The sequence below is a fragment of the Symphalangus syndactylus genome, chromosome 22 (assembly GCF_028878055.3).
Source record: "Symphalangus syndactylus isolate Jambi chromosome 22, NHGRI_mSymSyn1-v2.1_pri, whole genome shotgun sequence".
Classification (NCBI taxonomy): Eukaryota; Metazoa; Chordata; class Mammalia; order Primates; family Hylobatidae; genus Symphalangus; species Symphalangus syndactylus.
The window spans coordinates 50,062,168-50,078,860 of NC_072444.2; the positions used below are offsets into that span (position 1 = coordinate 50,062,168).

The window sequence follows — 16,693 nt, forward strand, 5'->3', positions numbered from 1 at the left end:
AGTGGGGCCCGACACAGGCAGGAACAGGTCCTTCATGTCCCATTTAACAGACAGCACTGCTGAGTCCCAAAGCACCAGGGGCATGGCCACAGTGAGGCCAGCGGCGGCAGCAGGTGGGAACACGGGGACCCGGATGCCCCCAGACTGGTCCAACGGCTGTTGCTGATGAAGAGAAAAGGAGGCCCAGTCACTTGGGGGTATAAGCCTACAAACCTCACCACCTGCCTGCTTCTCAGGGTGACTTATGACCTCAGTGGCGGCAGGCGAGGGGCCACAATCCCATGTGGCCAGGGCCTGCCTCTCCCCTCTGTGTCCTGTATGCCACTCTCTGGTCCTTGGCCATGCTTGCCCCTCACAGCTTTGCCCCTTGATGTCTGCACCTCCAGTCATGCCCTTCCCCTCTTCATCCCTTCCCCCAGTTAACCCTGTTCTCCTCCCAGAGGTGCCAGCTCAGGGACCTCTCACCCAAGGTGCCGCCTAGCCTCAGGTCAAGGTCAGGATCCTCCTGCGGTGCTTCTGTGTTAGGTGGCTCCTTCCCCTGATCTGAGCACGTCCATCTCAGCTGATGACCAGATATCCTCAGCTGCGAGCTCACACACATCCTGTCTCCTGTATCTGTTTCTGTTCAAACGCTGGCCCTGCACCTGGCTCCGCACATGCCAGTGACATAGAGCATGCTCAAATACGTGTCTGCTGAATGAATCAATGAATGAATGAATGAGTGAGTGAGTGAACGAATGAGTGAGTGAATGAATGAATGAAGCAGGGAGCGTGTCCAGGGAAGAGCACAGACACTACTGCAGAAGACATGGGTCCCGGCTCACCTCAGCTCACTCTTGCCTGGGAGCACGTATGTGCCCTCTCTGAACAGTTACAATAGTGATCTTACAAATCTGTTGTGAGGAGCAGAGGGAAGGCACGTGGGGGGCTCATGAGATCTCCCAGGGATATGTCCATGTTCCAGCCCCGGAACCTGTGAACAAGAACTTACTGGGAAAAGGGATTTGACAGATGTGATTAAGACAAGGATTTGGAGATGAGATTGTGGGTTACCCGGGTGGGCCCTATATGCCATCACGGGGTCTTTAGACAGCAGAGTAAGATCTGAGACACAGAAGATGAGATGGCCATGTGACAGGGAGACAGAGACTACAGGGAAATGGCCAGGAGCCAAGGAATGCTGGCAGCATCAGAAGCTGGGAAAAACAAGGACAGAGTCTCCCCTGGGGGCCTCTGAGGGTGCACGCTGGTGACACCTCGATCTTGTTCCAGTGATACTGATTTTGGACTTCTGACCTCTGAAACTGAGAGAACACATTTCTATTGTTTGAAGCCACTGAGTTTGTGGTACCGTGTTACAGCAGCCCCAGGAAATGAACTCGTCATGGAAAGCGTGTTGCACTGGCCTGGAGTTGGCCCTAGGGAGGTGGCAGACATCACCGTCACTAGTGCCATTGTTCTTCTGAGACTAAACTCTTGGCAGGGCTCCTATTATTGCTCGGAGTAACCAGGTTCCAGTAGATGCTCCCTTTGAGGCAGGCTGGCAGGGTAGGGGAACTCCTATGCTGGGGGGAGGAAGGTGTCTGAGCCCTGCGTTCCCACCCCATGTGCACAGGGCTGCGGAGTGGGCTTTCCCACCCGCCGCCTGGATTTCATGGTCACTGACTCCCCATAGCCAGAATCCACCCAGCACACAGCCCCAGCATGCCATTTCCTCCTGCTTCGGAACCACTGGCTTGTGTACACCAGCCCTGCCTTTGGGCCAAGATGCCTACCACCCACCAGGATCACAGGGCCATGGGTGGGGTCCATGGAGCTCCAGAGTGGAGACACTGGGACCTTTTTGCTGTTGCCGAGCTGCTCAGGACCAGGTGCCCACTTTCTCAGAAATGCTGGGCAGGCGTCCTCTGGGCCCACTGACCTGCTGGAAAGGAAGCTGGAGTCCCCAAAGCTCGCCTTGCATCTCTTCCTCCCCAAACTGGAACTTCTTATTGCCAGGACAGGGCGTGCATGTGTCTGCTCTCCCAGGGCCTCCCTGGAGAGCAAGGCCAGCTCCTGCCACCCTCGGCTCTACCGACAAATAGAAACACAGCTCCAGAACGTTCCTCTGGATGGAATTCAATCTCCTCCCCAGGGTTTTCATTTGTTGGTTTGGGTTTTGTTGTTTGGTTTTGTAGGTGAAACTGTACATTGGCAAGCTTGCTTACCGTGTTTCCCATACATTTGTTTAAAAAAGTTCTAGAAATCAAGTCCTTTCCAAAATGTACTAAGGGGATTTGCATTTTTTAAAAGCCATACAGCAAATTCTTTTGGAAAACAATGGAAAACTGTCCCTTCCTCAAACTGAAGTGCAGTCCATGTCATTTATCAATCTGCACTCTACTGTGTGTCTGGTCGTAGCCTGTCCTCATGGGGAGGCTCTGTGTATGGGAGCTGAGGCCACAGTTTCCAGACATTCATTGCTGATCTGTGTCTGTGTCCACACATCACTCCCCCCAACCAGCCAATGTTTACTGAGCATGGGCCTCTGATGGCACTGATGGTGGGGAGCTGGGGGTCTGAGGCAGACTTGGCCAGGGCCCCGCATGCACCCAGGTAGTGAGGGGGCAGGTGGCTGCAAACCTGATTGACAAGTGTTGCGCCCCACATTCCCAAGGTCTACTCTGAATCCACAAGTACACAGATCTCAGCAGACCACTTGAGTGCCCATGAAGCCATGGTGATGGTAAGACAGGGTGCTGCTGCTTGGCAGACACTCCCAAGACCAGTTACGAGCTCAGGAAATCACAGGCCCTCAATCCCATAGTTCACACTGGTGCTTTGGCCGAATCACCATGCCAGGACCTCTGGGGTCACAGAGAGAGAATGGACACTGACTATAGCCTTCTAACAGTACACAAGGTGCTAGAGCAGGAAGAGGGGTGGGAGGAAAAGAATTCACCCACTCTGTTGGTGTAATCTGAGAGGGCTTCCTGCAGGAGGTGGCATCTGAACTGTGCCCAGACTCTTACAAGAGAATGGAATGGAGGTGGTGAATAGTATAGGCCTGGTGTTCTGAGACGGGAGAATAGCTGAACAAGGGCACATTGTATTGGGGAACACTATAGTCCAGAGGCTGAAGGTCTGACCAGACATCTGGGTGGGAGGAGAACACGTAGGGAAAACCCTAGTAGAAATGTTGGTAACCTACCTGAGCTACTTTACAACGGGAACTTCTCTTCACCCAAACCTGCCATCAAGGGAGTGAAGAGACCAGGCACAAACTGGGAGGGGATATTCACAACACATGTTGCTAACCACATAATGAGTAACCTTAGTGTGCAAAATACTTACTCAAACAATGGGAAAAAGACGACCTCATAGAAAAATGGGCAAAATAGCCAAACAGGCATTTCCCAAGAAGGAAACATTAGTGACCAATAGCATGTGAAAGAACACTCAAGTTTCATTAGTAATAAGGGAAACAGAAAATTAGAATCACAGAAAAGAGCCATTTTGGCAAAAATTAAAATGTAGAGGCCATCACCTCCAAAGTGATGGGGCAAGGATATCACAAGGATACGGGGCAGGGCCAGCTCTCAAACTCTGCTGGTGGGAGTGAGTGTTGGCAAAACCAGCGGGCGAAGTCTGGCAATGTCTAGGAGGGTGAGAACATGAATCCCCTGTGACTCAGCATTCCATTCCCAGACATGCATTTACTTTAAATAACCCCGCACTTGGGGCCCAGAGGATGGTATAAAAGTGTTTCTGCAGTCATGTTCAAATTAGCAAAAACAGACACATCCCAAATGCCAGTCAACACAGACTGCTTCAGAGCAGCCCAAATAAATGAAGAGCTCTACACATCAGCAGGAGAATCTTCGGAACAACGCGGAGTGTGAAAGCAAGTTCCCGAAGAATACCTCTGCAATGATTCCATGTATATAAAGCATGACAAAGCAAAATGAATTAATATATTGTTAGGGGAGTCAGATACAAGGGAAAACTGTCATAAGATGTGAGGCGTGATAAACTCCGAATCACAAAGAATGGTGGGGTGGGGAGGACCTGAGGCAGGAGATTGGGGAGCACACGGGACCTCAAAGGTGCTGGCATGTCCCCAGTCCTTAGAGTGAGCAGGGGATAAGGGTGTATATGTCATAATTACTCAGATATCTTAAACGCGCTTTTGTTGTTCTTTTTTTTTCTTTTCTGAGACAGAGTTTTGCTCCTGTTGTCCAGGCTGGAGTGCAATGGTGCCATCTCAGCTCACTGCAACTTCCACCTCCTGAGTTCAAGTGATTCTTCTGCCTCAGCCTCTCCAGTAGCTGGGATTACAGGTGCCCACCACCACGCCTGGCTCATTTTTGTATTTTTAGTAGAGACGGGGTTTCGCCATGTTAGCCAGGCTGGTCTCGAACTCCCGACCTCAGGTGATCCCCCTGCCTCGGCCTCCCAAAGTCCTGGGATTACAGGCGTGAGCTACCACACCTGGCCACTTTTGTTGTTCTTTTGCATGTTTCAATAATTAATAAGACCAACTTGTTTTTTTAAAAGGATAGCTGGGTAGGAGTAGTCTCTGGTTTAAGTTGGCTGAGTGGACAGGGATTCCGGGAGCAGGACGGCTGCAGGGCTGGAGCCGGTAGGGAACTCAGGGCTGGTGATGGTGGTGAATGTGTGTGACGGCTGGAAAGCATCTGAGGCTCAGTCGTCTACATGATCACTCCATGGGCCTCTTGGCCACAACATCTAACTGTTGTCCAGGCTCCCTCCAGGCCAGCCCTAGCCCCGTCTGCAACATACATGCATCCCATATATTCAACCTGCACTCACCCTGTTCCCATTACAGTCCTGGACACCACACCAGACCTGGCCAGCTTTCAGCTGTCACTCCCTATGCAGAGTTGTAATAAAGAAATCACTGTTTTCAGCTGACAAAGAGCAGATTTCTTACTAAGTAAACACTGATGTTTTGGTAGGGAAATTAAGTTATAAAATTGTGCCTACAAAGGAGGTAATACAGATGGACTTGGTTACAATCTAGCCACATGGTCCACAACAGTTGATTCATTCACACACCCTTTATCAGTTTTCCCCTGGAAGCAGAATAAGAAGGTTATCAGTTTTTGCAAACAGAAAACCCAAAAAGCATAAAAGATAAGAGGGGATTATCAGGGAGACGTTTTTCCTAGCAAAGTGAAGACTTTGGTGGAGCAGGGTAGGGAGGGGAGGAGTGAGGTGTAGGGCCTGGAGGAAGCCTTGGGTTTGCTCCTTCTGTCCAGTGGAACCAGGAATGTGTCCCGGTCTGGGGAGGAGGCCCTGGGGGAGTCGGTCCTGCTTAGGCCCTCTCCAGGTGAACTGCGCCACTGACTTCTGAGTTCAGGGGGACTTTGTCTGTAATAGAAGCCGCCATGGGCTGAGCACTGCTGAACCAAATCTTCCAGAAAGTCAAGGGTCTAAAGCCATGGGTGGGAATAAGGAAATAGGAGAATAAGATGTGCAGTCTTGGGAGTGGGGTTTGTGGGGGGAGGCCTTCGTTAGTGGGAGAGATTTCATTGTATTTCGCTAGAGGCCTGGGTTTTAGTGATGAGAAAGGGCCTGGGTGGCCGGTGGGCTGGACAGAAACTCCTCCACAGTGAGATTCTTAAACTCTGGCCCAGCCTGCCAAAGTGGTGTGTGGAATTTCCTTTCCTGGATGCCTGTCAAAACTAGCTGGAGAATCCTGAGCAGTTCAGACATAGCTCTTCTTCGAGGTGGTGTGCTGCTGATCTTTACCAAGCCTTCATGAGTATGTGCTTTGAAAAGATTCCCCTCCTTAGTGGCACTGGTGTCTGCCTGGAAGTGGAGGCCCCTCATTGGAACAGGGCAACCCTAAGAAGGTGGTAGGGCCCCCAGTGGGTGGGGTTGGGGAAAGGCTGGGACGTGGAGGGAGGCCTTCATGCCTCCCCACTGATAAACGCTTTCTGTTCCTGTATTCCTGGTGCTCTGGGCTCCCCACACTCCGCCTTCCAGCATACCACCCTGTCATTGGCCAATTTCTGCCCTCTCCCCAACCAGATCATGGGGTCTATGCGGGCAGGAAGACTGTGCCTCCTGGAGGTGGAAGGGGCATGGAGTTTGAGAAATTGGCGGGTGCAATGCACACTATTCAGGTGATGGATACTCTAAAAGTTCTGACTTCACCACTACAAAATCTACGCATGTCACAAAATTGGACTTGCACCCTATAAATTTATACAAATAAAAATTCTATTAAAAAAGACTGTGCCTCCTTGGGCCCGTATCCCCAGTGCCTGGCATGAGGCTGGCACACATGGTCCCTGGGTGAGTGTCCTCAGAGGAATGAGCACTAAGAACATTCCTCACTGAGTTAAGCAACTCTGAACTCTTGCTACTTTGTTTGGGCAGGACAGGCCAAATGTACATTTCAGAGGTGCAGTCCCTGGAAGGAGAGGATGGAGGGATGGGGCTCCTGACGTGTCCAGCACACTTCTTGATGGGCACCAGACATACCATCAGTGCTGCAGTGCTGGCTGCAGTGACAGAGGCTTGAGGGCAGCAGCAATTTCTGACCTTTTTAAGCAGTGCCTCGGGGCAGGGCACTGCTCACGTTTTCCCTCAGCAACACCTTGACTCGGGCTGGCAGGAGTGGCCTCCAGTGACAGCACTCGGGATACAATAAATCCAGCAACAATGAGTTTGGCTGAATAAATGAATGCATCTGGCAGTGGCGTCAGCTTCCACCGAGTGGACAATCTGAACATGTGTAGTCTAAGAGGACTCCCCACCTCAAAAGCCAATCCACCCCACCAATGCCTGAAACTTTACTGTTAGTGATTAATTCCTTTGGGTTGATTACTGTTCTGTTTCCATGTCTGCAGACAGAAACAACACACTGCAGCCCTGAGAACCATGGCGAGACTCTCTTTCCTCTCTGAGGACAGTCATGGCACAGGGAAGAGCTCTGGCTTGGTGAGATCTCACAAGCTGGGAAATCTTGGGAAGTTCTTAAATTCTGGCAATGCCCAGTTCTCTCCTCTATGAATTGAGGAGAAAATCCCCCACCTTACAGGGTGTTGGGAGGACTGAATAGGACACCACTGGCCCAGCACCCTGCAGGGTGTCTGCAGTGAAACTTGGCTTTCCTTCTAATGTCAACAGGGCAGTGATGAGAGCAGGGGACTGTCCGCTACTCGGTATGTCCCAGGTGTCCTTCTACATGCTTTACAGACACCCATCTAGTCCTCACAACAGTTTCACACGGGGAGCCACTATGTCCCCATTTTAGAGATGGGGCCACTGAGGCTTGTGGGGCTAAGCAAGCCCAAGGATGTAAAGAGTATAAGCAGCATAGGCAAGATGTGAGCCCTGGCCTCAACCCTGTTCTGTCTACATCCTGGGGGTGTGGAGGGGAAATGTCCGAGAGTGGGGGCCCCAAGGGACAGGAGAGGAACCGAAAAGGTCATCCCGATCCTGCCGCAGCCCCTCCCCCACTGCACGCCCGCCTCGGCCTGCACATCAAGATTTGCTCCACTCCCCGGCCCCTCCTGCTCTCGGCTGACCACCACGGCTCTCTCCAAAGCCCAGAGCCAGCAGCTCCTCTTCTGCGAGGGCTTGGCGTTCAGCAAAGATCAAAGACCAGCCCATCTTATCAGACACGCTCCTCGTTAAACTTTTACAGGCCAGATTCCATTATAAATGAGCTGTCTGTCCCACGCAGCCCAGCGAGTGCATTCTTGGCTTTGGGAATCTGAAGCTCTCAGAGCTGGGGAAGATTTTAGCAAGGGGTGGGGCGTCAAAATGCCCAGTAAGTAATCTATGCTGCTCACTGGGAGTGTGTCACTGGAAAGGCAATCAGCCTTCCCATGCCTCGGTTTCCCCAATTATCAAGTAGGAGTGATTATTGGGGAGTGATAATCCCACCTGGCAGGGTGGGTGACGTGACATAAGCCGGGGGCTGGGCACAGACTCCTGCTACTGCTCCTCTGCTGGTCTGACCCAAGTATCCTACAGCCCAGAGATGGGGAGGGGCCTGCCTGATGGGGTCTCAGGGCCGTTTACATCACAGTGAGCCAAGGCTGCACATCTAGTCGGTCTACCCTCAGACAGCCGTGGAAGGAGGATGTGCTGCCCGACACATCGCCTGGACCCAGGGTTTCTGGGTTCCCTGTCCACCTGTTGTCCAGTTGCTCTGAAGAAGTGGTTAGCAACAGCCGGTTTTAAGGAAGAGCTCCCTGGAGATGGAGAGGCAGTGTGGACCCATGTGGAAAGGAAGGACAAGTTGCCTGGTGGGTGACGCTGGGCCCACCCAGCATCTCATTCCAGGGGGCAGGTGGACATGCCTTTCGGAAGTCTCCTCCTTCCTCCAGGCTCTGAAAAGAAACAAGCATGTTTGCAGAGGGAGGAGAAGGTTCTTCCCAAAAAACAAACAAAGACAATCCTCTGTGAATCGTGAACCTCGGGTGCTGTGCCAAGAATCAAGAAGAAAATATCTTTCTGCTCAACCCACCCGTCTCAGTGAATGACTGAGGACAGAGTCATAAGGGCCCAGGATGGCACTGGTGAGTCACAGGCTGAGCAGGCTGCCGTGTTCATTAATCTCATGGCGAACGGTACAGTCTTTATGGGACACTGACCTTGGAAAAAGCAATCTTCAAATCCCCCCAGACTGGAAAGTTCATGAGTTCAGCCCTGTAGCAGCAAAGAAACTACTCTCTTAAGTGAAGACACACCGACACCCGGCTAAACATCCCCATTAACATGCAGTCTTGGGGACCAAGTGGGGCTTCAGACACTCTTAATGCTGTCTCTGGAGGCCCTGGGTAATACGCATTTTGCGTGACCAAGCGTGCAGATGAAAGGGAGGTGAGGCCCCCATGCCCACCAGCTGGCATTCACTCTATTGCCCTAACATACCTGCGCCTGGGTTGATAGCTACAACCCTGAGCCATCTGTGCCAGCAAGAGCCCTCTCGTCTCTCCTGCAGGAAGGGTGGCCTTGGGCCGTGACTGCCAATGCAATGCAAACCAACTACAGCTCAGGATCAAGAGATCTGCAGGAAGCCATGAGCAGTGGTCAGGTTGGGGGTGGAGTCACGGATGTCAGAGGTCAGATGGTGCCAGGCAGGAGGAGAAAGGAAGGCTGAGATACTGCAGCTGTTCCCACCCCATACACTCACTGCCTTTTGCAAACTGAGAATATGAATAGGTTTAGGTCAACATGGAGGGACTTGTCTGTGAATGGGTTATCATGAGGAACCAGGCGATTTTTAACAACCCGTGTTTTGGCGATGAGGCGCTGTCAGTGATGAGTCCAGAAAGCCAACAAGCAGCTCTGGGCCTGCTTTCCTGGACATCAAGCAAGCAGGGGGGCCTGCAGTGGTCCCCAAACTCTGGCCTGTGCACGCCTGTAAATAAGCATATTTCCGGGATTCACCCTAGTCTGAAAGTTAACAAGAACTCCTGGGGCCAGGGCCTGAGAATGGGCATCTTTAAGACGCATCCTGTTTGTTCAGATCTGCAGCCAGGTTTGGGAACTGCTGCATGGGGAGTATCCACACCTCCTTCTGGGCGGGAAGCAGCTGAAATTGGTCCTCTCTGAAGCCCCAGGGGAGGGCAGGGCAGGGCAGGGCTGGAAAGGTCCTCAAAAGCAACATAGGGAGCTGAAGGTCCACCCCAGCCTCCCGAACCAGGAGCATGGACTTCTACATTCCCCTCCAGGATACAAGTTAATGCTGGCCCAGGGCAGGCCGGACTCATGCTTGTGTGACCGCATACACTGAGGAAATGGGGAACACCAGCTTAGGGACCTTTCCTCGCCACACCTCAGCCTTGCTCCCTATGACACCCTGGCAAGCCTATTTCTGGGAGACAGCGGGCCCAGAGGGCGTCCAAAGAGCTTCTCTTTCCTGTGAGCATCACAAGGTTGGAGAGACTGCTGGGGGTGTGTGGCCCTATTCACAGCCAGCATTCTCTTCTCGCCCTTGTACAGACTCTTGGAGACTTAGGGATGTCCCCATGGGGGCCTCAAGAGAACCTTGCTTGACCAACAATCACACTCCTGCCCCGTTTGTCTCCCCATCACTTGTGGTTTGTGCAGCCCAAAGACGCTGCAGCAGCAGTCCACGGGCAGTGACTTTCCTTCCCCGGAACCACGTGAGCATCAGTAAGCCATGCAAGCCTGCTGTGGGTTTGAACCTTAAGTGATCGGGAAGGGTGCTCTGCAGAGGAGTGGGCTTGGGTGTCTATGAGGAGGCCATCGAGCTGGGCTGGGCTGCAAGGCTGTCCTCACACCAGCCTCCATGCCCTGCCTTCCCCACGTGCAGCTGCCTGTTTACAGCTGGGTGGTCAGCCCTGGTCCTGCTCCTCTCTCCCCAGGGCCACTGTGGCAGCTCTGGCAGGTCCTCTCACCACAGTTCCCACCCTTCTCCTGTCCACTCCCTAACAACTGCTCTAGTTGTCTGAAAATAAGCCTGACCACTCCCCACTGCTCCTGGTTGCCAAAAGGAGGAAGTCCAAATTCCTCAACTGGGGGAAAGAAAGACCCCCCCAGACTGCACCACAGTACTCCTTCAGCCCCATCCCCCACCTTCCGTGCTGCAGTCCCCGGACAGTCAACTCTCCCAAGGACATGCTGGGGCCGGCCTCTGCCACCCAGTCTCCCAGCCTGCCGTGGCCCCCTTCTCAAATCAGCAAGTGAGGATAACAACAATGATCATGATTGTTGCTCATATCCATTGAATGTTTCCAAAGTGTTCTAGACGCTTTACTCACATTACCCTGTCTCCTTCTCAAAATAACTCAGTTGGCTGGGTTATGTGGGTTGTCTCAGCAGATCTGGCCCTTCTACAGATGAGAAAGCTGAGGTGAGTTAATTCATGTTAATCACAGCTAAGGAGGGTTCAGCAATGGGTCCCAGCGCGGGTAGCCTGGCAGGCTGAGAACTGACAATGGCAGGCTCTTGGGTGATGACCAAGGTATTCCTGAGGGGCAGAGGGCAGAGCAGAATGAGAGAGTGCAGGGAACACCTCTCTGGAGCCTGCACACACGGGGTGTGCCCTCCCTGGAGCTATCAGGATCCCGAGAGGGAACAGGGAGGGGGTCTGGGTGCTTGAGCAGTGGAAAGCAGGAGGTGCAAGGGCTGAGTGGCGGGCGCACCCACGAAATGGTCACCAGCTCAGGGCAGCAGGCAGAGGCTCAGGCTCAGCTGACACAGAAATGAGATGACACCGCACCTCATTTGCTGTGCAAACATCTATGTAATTGGACACATTTGGTGCTGGCAGGGAGAAGCAGGCTACAACATGGGCTTGATGGATTGGGATGCTCCACCCACGGAAGCCACAGCCACGGGGCCATTTTCCTCACAGGCTTTGCCCTGGTTCTCATCTGGGACACTGGGGGTGGAGGAGGTGAGGGTGTGGGCTTTCCAGAGCCCAGGGCCAGCCCTGAGGCTCTTGTTGTGTCCCCCACCCGGTCCGGCGGGAACCAACTGTCTTGAGGATAGTGTGGAGCTGCTGGAAGCCCACCCCAGCAGGACCGGGTAGGGACGGGGGCCTCTGGGAGCACCATGCTGCTGCCCATCACTGGGGCTTAACCAGACTAGCCCCTCCTTGGCTGGGGAGGAGATCTGCACCCCAGAGCCTGGTCTCCTTGCCCTCACGGAAGTAACTACCTTGCAGGGATGTCACATAGAAGTCACTGTGCCTCTCTGAGCCTCAATGTCTGCATTTGCAAGATGAAGCTTAGCCCCCATCTCACAGAGCAATCAGGAAGATTCACCAGTGCAATACACCAGGGCCCAGGGCCGTGCCTGGCCTGCTGCAGACCCAAGCAAATTATAAATATGCTTTACTGTATTCTACTGGCTGACTCCAGACTCCACACTGGGTCTCAGTGATCCCAAATAACCTGAGTAACGGCCCCCAAGAACATCCACACCCTAATCCCTGGCATTTGTTAAGTGTTTCCTTCTACAACAAATGGGACTTTGGAGACGAGACTACTTTAAAGATCTTGAAATGCGAGCCACACGTGGATTATCCCAGTAGGCCCGAAAGGCAATGGTAGGTGTCCTTAGGAGAGAGAAGCAGGGGAGGAAACTCCCACAGACCAGGAAGAGGGTGAGGTGAGGACAGAGCAAGGGGGAAAAGGTGATGTGTGTGAGGATGGGGCTGTAAGCCAAGGAATGCAGGCAACCTCCAGAACCTAGAAATGTCCAAGAGTCTCTCCTAGAACCTCCAGAAGGAACTAGCCCTGGGAGCTCCTTGATTTGAAGCACCATAAGACTTATTTCAGACTTCTGACCTCCAGAACGATATGAGGATAAGTTTACATTGTTTTAAGCCACGAAGTTTGTGGTAATTAGTTACAGCAGCCTTAGGAATCTCTTCAGGAATCCAACCAGTGAAAGAGCTACGTAGGCCATGAGGGACAAGGCTGTCTCTGTGGGCCTCTGGCTGGGCCACCCCTCCCTGCTGCATGCCAGCATCCACGGCCTCCTCCAGGTGCTCTAGCTCACACCCCACCCTCACTGGCCAGGGAAGGAAGCAGGCCCTACCCAGAGCTGGAGCATGGCAAAGCCTGGTGAAGACCCAGGCCCCTTCCCAGCCCAGGGCTCCCACCTGCACAGGGAAGGACGGCACTGAGGGCCTCCCTTCTCAGTAGGGGCTCTGCCTGCAGCCAGGGCTCTCAAGCCAGAGCCCACAGCTGCATTACCTGCAAGGCATGGCACACATAGACATAGGCCCCTTCCGCGGAGTCTCTCACTCAATGGGGCTGGGCTGTGGCCTGAGGATCTGCAGTACCCACAACAGACTCCCAGGGGACACTGCTGCTGCTTGGCCAGGGGTTCTGGGAGTGATTGGACTCAGGGCAGTGCCCTAACGGAGGGCTGAGGTGCTGTCAAGAAGGGCTCAGCTGGACTCGTCAAAGGGACCCATGGTCCATACTTATGCTCCCACAAGAAAGGCCAGCATGCAGCGGAGGGCCTGAGCTCAGGGGGCTGGAACTTGATTTCTAACTTCCAAAGTGGGTGAGCCATAGGGTTAGTCATCTACCGACTCTGTGCTGCTTCGATTCCTTCATTTGTAAAATGGAAAAACACAAAATGACTCTTTTTTGGGTTGTTGAGAAGATTAAATGGCATGAACACATAAAAGCATTTACAGCAGGGCCTGTTCACAAGGTCAGTTATGATGAGGAAGGCAGTCATCACTGTTGGGGTCTTCCTACACTTCTGGTGGTGCCTCTACACACTTCAGGTGTATAGGGAGAGGTGAGCCAGGACATTCACCTGCAGGCAGAAGCACTCCAGCATGGACTGTCTCTGCACAAAGCTCTCAGCATTGCCCAGGTCTCCTGACCAACATCCCGTGCAGGGAGCACTTTGAGGCAGGCCTGCTATTCCCAGGATCCGTGTCACTGAACTAGCCAAACATGACTCATGAGCGAGAAATCAGCAACAGCAACCCCCTCCCAAATAGGGACCGAGCTCCCTGGATGCTCCTAGGAGTCTCAGACACCACTGACTGAGCAATTTTTGGGTGGCCCAACTAGTTCCAAACACATGCACCTTCCAGAGGTTTCTCCGGCTATGGTCTCAGCCACCTGCAGGTGGAGGGGCCCTGGAGGTGAGCAGAGGGTGGAAATGACCCCAACACCCACCAGGCAGACATAAGGCTGCTGCAGTGGATCCTAGTCAAGTGAGAACCAGGTACGCGCACTGAAAGAAAACAAAAAGTTCCCAACATGTCAACAGGACACAGAGGAAAACTGGAAGGGACCCCAACAGCCAAATCCGGGACAAGTGGAACAACACAATAAATATTGATAGTAATAGAGTGTAACCCATAGAATCATACAAATGACCATGCATCCACGTGCATAACAATAGACAACCAAATATATAAAGAAATGTGGGAGGCGGGACAGCTTTTCCTTACAGGAGAATTCCAACCACTAAATGTGGACAAAGTGATAGAAACAGAAAATCGCCATTTGGCAAACACTAGTAACGACTGTTTCTGGCAAGAAGCATCGATGGATGTATAAGTTAGCAGACGGAAATATGGTAAGAAACAGGATATTTCCATATCCTCTAAGTATTACCCCACAAAATACTTATTAATTACGAACGGGACGACTTTAAAGCAGAGAAGCCAGCAGACAGCCCCACAACCAAGTGGTCAACATTTCCAGCAGCGAGAAGCGTGAAGATCATAGGCCTCCTGACAGGACGCCTGGAAAGGACACACATCACTTTTATAGTATTATTCCCCAAAACGCATGATCCAAATGTCATCATGAAACAGCATCAATCAGGCAAACCCAAACCCAGAGACATCTTATATAGTAACTGGCCAGTACTCTTTAAAACTGCCAAGGTCACGAAAGACAAAAGAGACTAAGGAACCGCACCAGACACGAGATGACGAAGGAGTCTCGACAACCAAGTAGCACGTGGAATCCAGGACTGAGTCTCGAACCAGGGAAAAAAGACACTAGTGGGCAACTGAGCAAATTTGGATAAGCTCTGTGGGTGAGTGAACAGCATTCTGTCAGTCTTGGGTTATGTAAGATGTCAACATTTGAGGAGCTGCGTGAAGTGTATACAAGAAAGCCTTTATGGTTTTTGGAACTGTTTTTGTATGACCTTAATTATTTTAAAGTAAAATATTTAAAAGTAAAACAATTTTTAAAAAGAAAGTAGAAGTCCCAGGTTTGCTCTGTCTTGGGGAGGCAATGGGTGTCCAGAAACAGGACTCTGCTGAGGCACAATGCTGTGAGCACAGTGAGGGCCCAGCGAGTGTTGACTGACTTCACTGGGATGGGAGACGGTAGAGGCAGGAGGATGCGCCTTCACAGGTGGTGGGCGGGGAGAGGCCCTCCACTCGGCCAGCACTGGTTGTACACCTATTCATGTCAGCGTTGAGACACAGAGGTGAGAGGAGAGCTCAGAGCCGGCTGGGAGGCAGGTGGAAAAACGGATGATGATGCTGTGGATTGAGGGCAGCAGCCCCCGCTCAGTGTGAAGGATCACAGTGCCCCTGAGGAGGTGACTCCTCGGTTGAGGCTTGGAGGTGGCCTGTTGGGGGGAGATTCCAGGCACATTGGGCAGGCAGCTGGTTCCAGGCACAGAGACATGGGACAGAACCACAGACAGCACCTTGGCATGAACAGGTGAGGGGGCTGGAGGGTGTGGGCATGAAGATGCTGGGTCGAGAGGGGTCTTGGGGCTGGCTGACCTTTGCGAGAGCTCTCCTGGAGGCAGGTGCAGGGAGCAGCAGAGAGTTTGGGGGTAGGGAGAAGGAGGGGCCCTCTTTCCTGGAAGGAGGACGGATGGGCTAGCCAGAGACCAAGACTTTGAGTCCTAAAGGCCAAGAAATGACACCAGCCAATGGTCTTAGAGGCCCCAGGTGGGTATGACGGGGACAGTGTTAGGCAGGTGGAGACCACAGGGTGACCCCACACCTTCTACCTGGGGACCTCAAAGCTGGGAATAGGAAGGGCCCCAAAGCATCACTTTGAGCTTGTCCTTTTAAGTACAGTGACTATACAATTGACTATTCAAAGGGGGACACTTGAAGAAGTAAAAAAGGGTGCTCTGAATTATTATGCTGGAACAACATTACTTATATGGGATCTTAGACCTAGAGAGGATTCCCACTTCGTGGATGAAGAAAGAGCTCCAAACCATGTACAGATACACCAAGGAAGTCCAGAGCCTTATAAGTGGTGATGTGGGCTCGGGGGTGGTTGGTGTTTATATGCTGCCCACCCGCACGCTCACACAGGTCCCAGGCCATGATAGCACAAGTGATTGCCCGCTCAGGACAATGTAGATCAGGAACCCCCAAAAGAAAGAGGCAGGAGATGTGGCTGAGGCTGCCGGCCCAGCCTCCCCATGGCAGGTGACTGCACGCCAGGAGCAGCAGGCAGAGGGCAGGACTTACCCGTGCACACCGTGGACAGAATGAGGCTCGTAATGGTACCTTCCTTCCTGGTGTCGCATGTCAATCGGTAGGGGCACATGGAACGGTGGTAAGAGATGCTGCGGCACTGCAGAGGGGGAGAGAGAAACAAGACTTCAAAAACTTTTCCCCTCCCTCAAAAAGCTACTTTCAAAGGCCTTTAAAGCTCAATGAATTTCATAGCAAGAGCAGCCAGGACAAGGGGCTCGGCGGTGCCCGCGCGATCACACACCCATGAAGGGGGATGAATAAATAATCAAAGTCTGCCCGAGAATCCTACATCTTCCACATAAAAGATCCCCAACTGTGCTCTTGACAAAGACAAGCAGCTAAGCACTCTTTGAACTCGGGGAGATTATAGGCAGGGCCACGAAACTGGGCTCAGCCCGCAAATCAGGGCTGACAGAGCGACAGGCTCCAACTCCGCCGGCTTCTGCCCATGCTGGCCCCGGCTGCGTGTGGCTCCAGCAGCACCAGCTTACGGCATCTGGATGCTGCAGTGCACGCAGGCTGGAGGTGCTGACCTAGAGCCATTTGTGACGGCAGGGCCCGCAGACCGTGCCGCTAGCCTCAGGAAGGCCAAATCCCACCCAACTGCTGTCCCGTTTTGCTGGCAGTATAAAGCGGACATCTATGTGGATCTGTTAGTTCTCCAGCTCTTAATATTAATTCTTGATCCCTAAACGCTGTCAGGTGCCCCCAGGATCGAAAACGCCAGCACGTGCGTGTCAGTTTCCAGAGCTG

General features: G+C 52.6%; 1 protein-coding gene across 1 annotated transcript in view; it reads right to left on the minus strand.

Annotated features, from left to right (window-relative positions):
• GLI2 (GLI family zinc finger 2) overlaps positions 1-16,693 on the minus strand; it is a 255,998-nt gene that overhangs the window by 49,456 nt on the left and 189,849 nt on the right. The window contains exon 3 of the mRNA XM_055262031.2: positions 15,932-16,037. Within this exon, the coding sequence (XP_055118006.1) occupies positions 15,932-16,037 (106 nt within the window). The remainder of the gene's footprint in view (positions 1-15,931; positions 16,038-16,693) is intronic.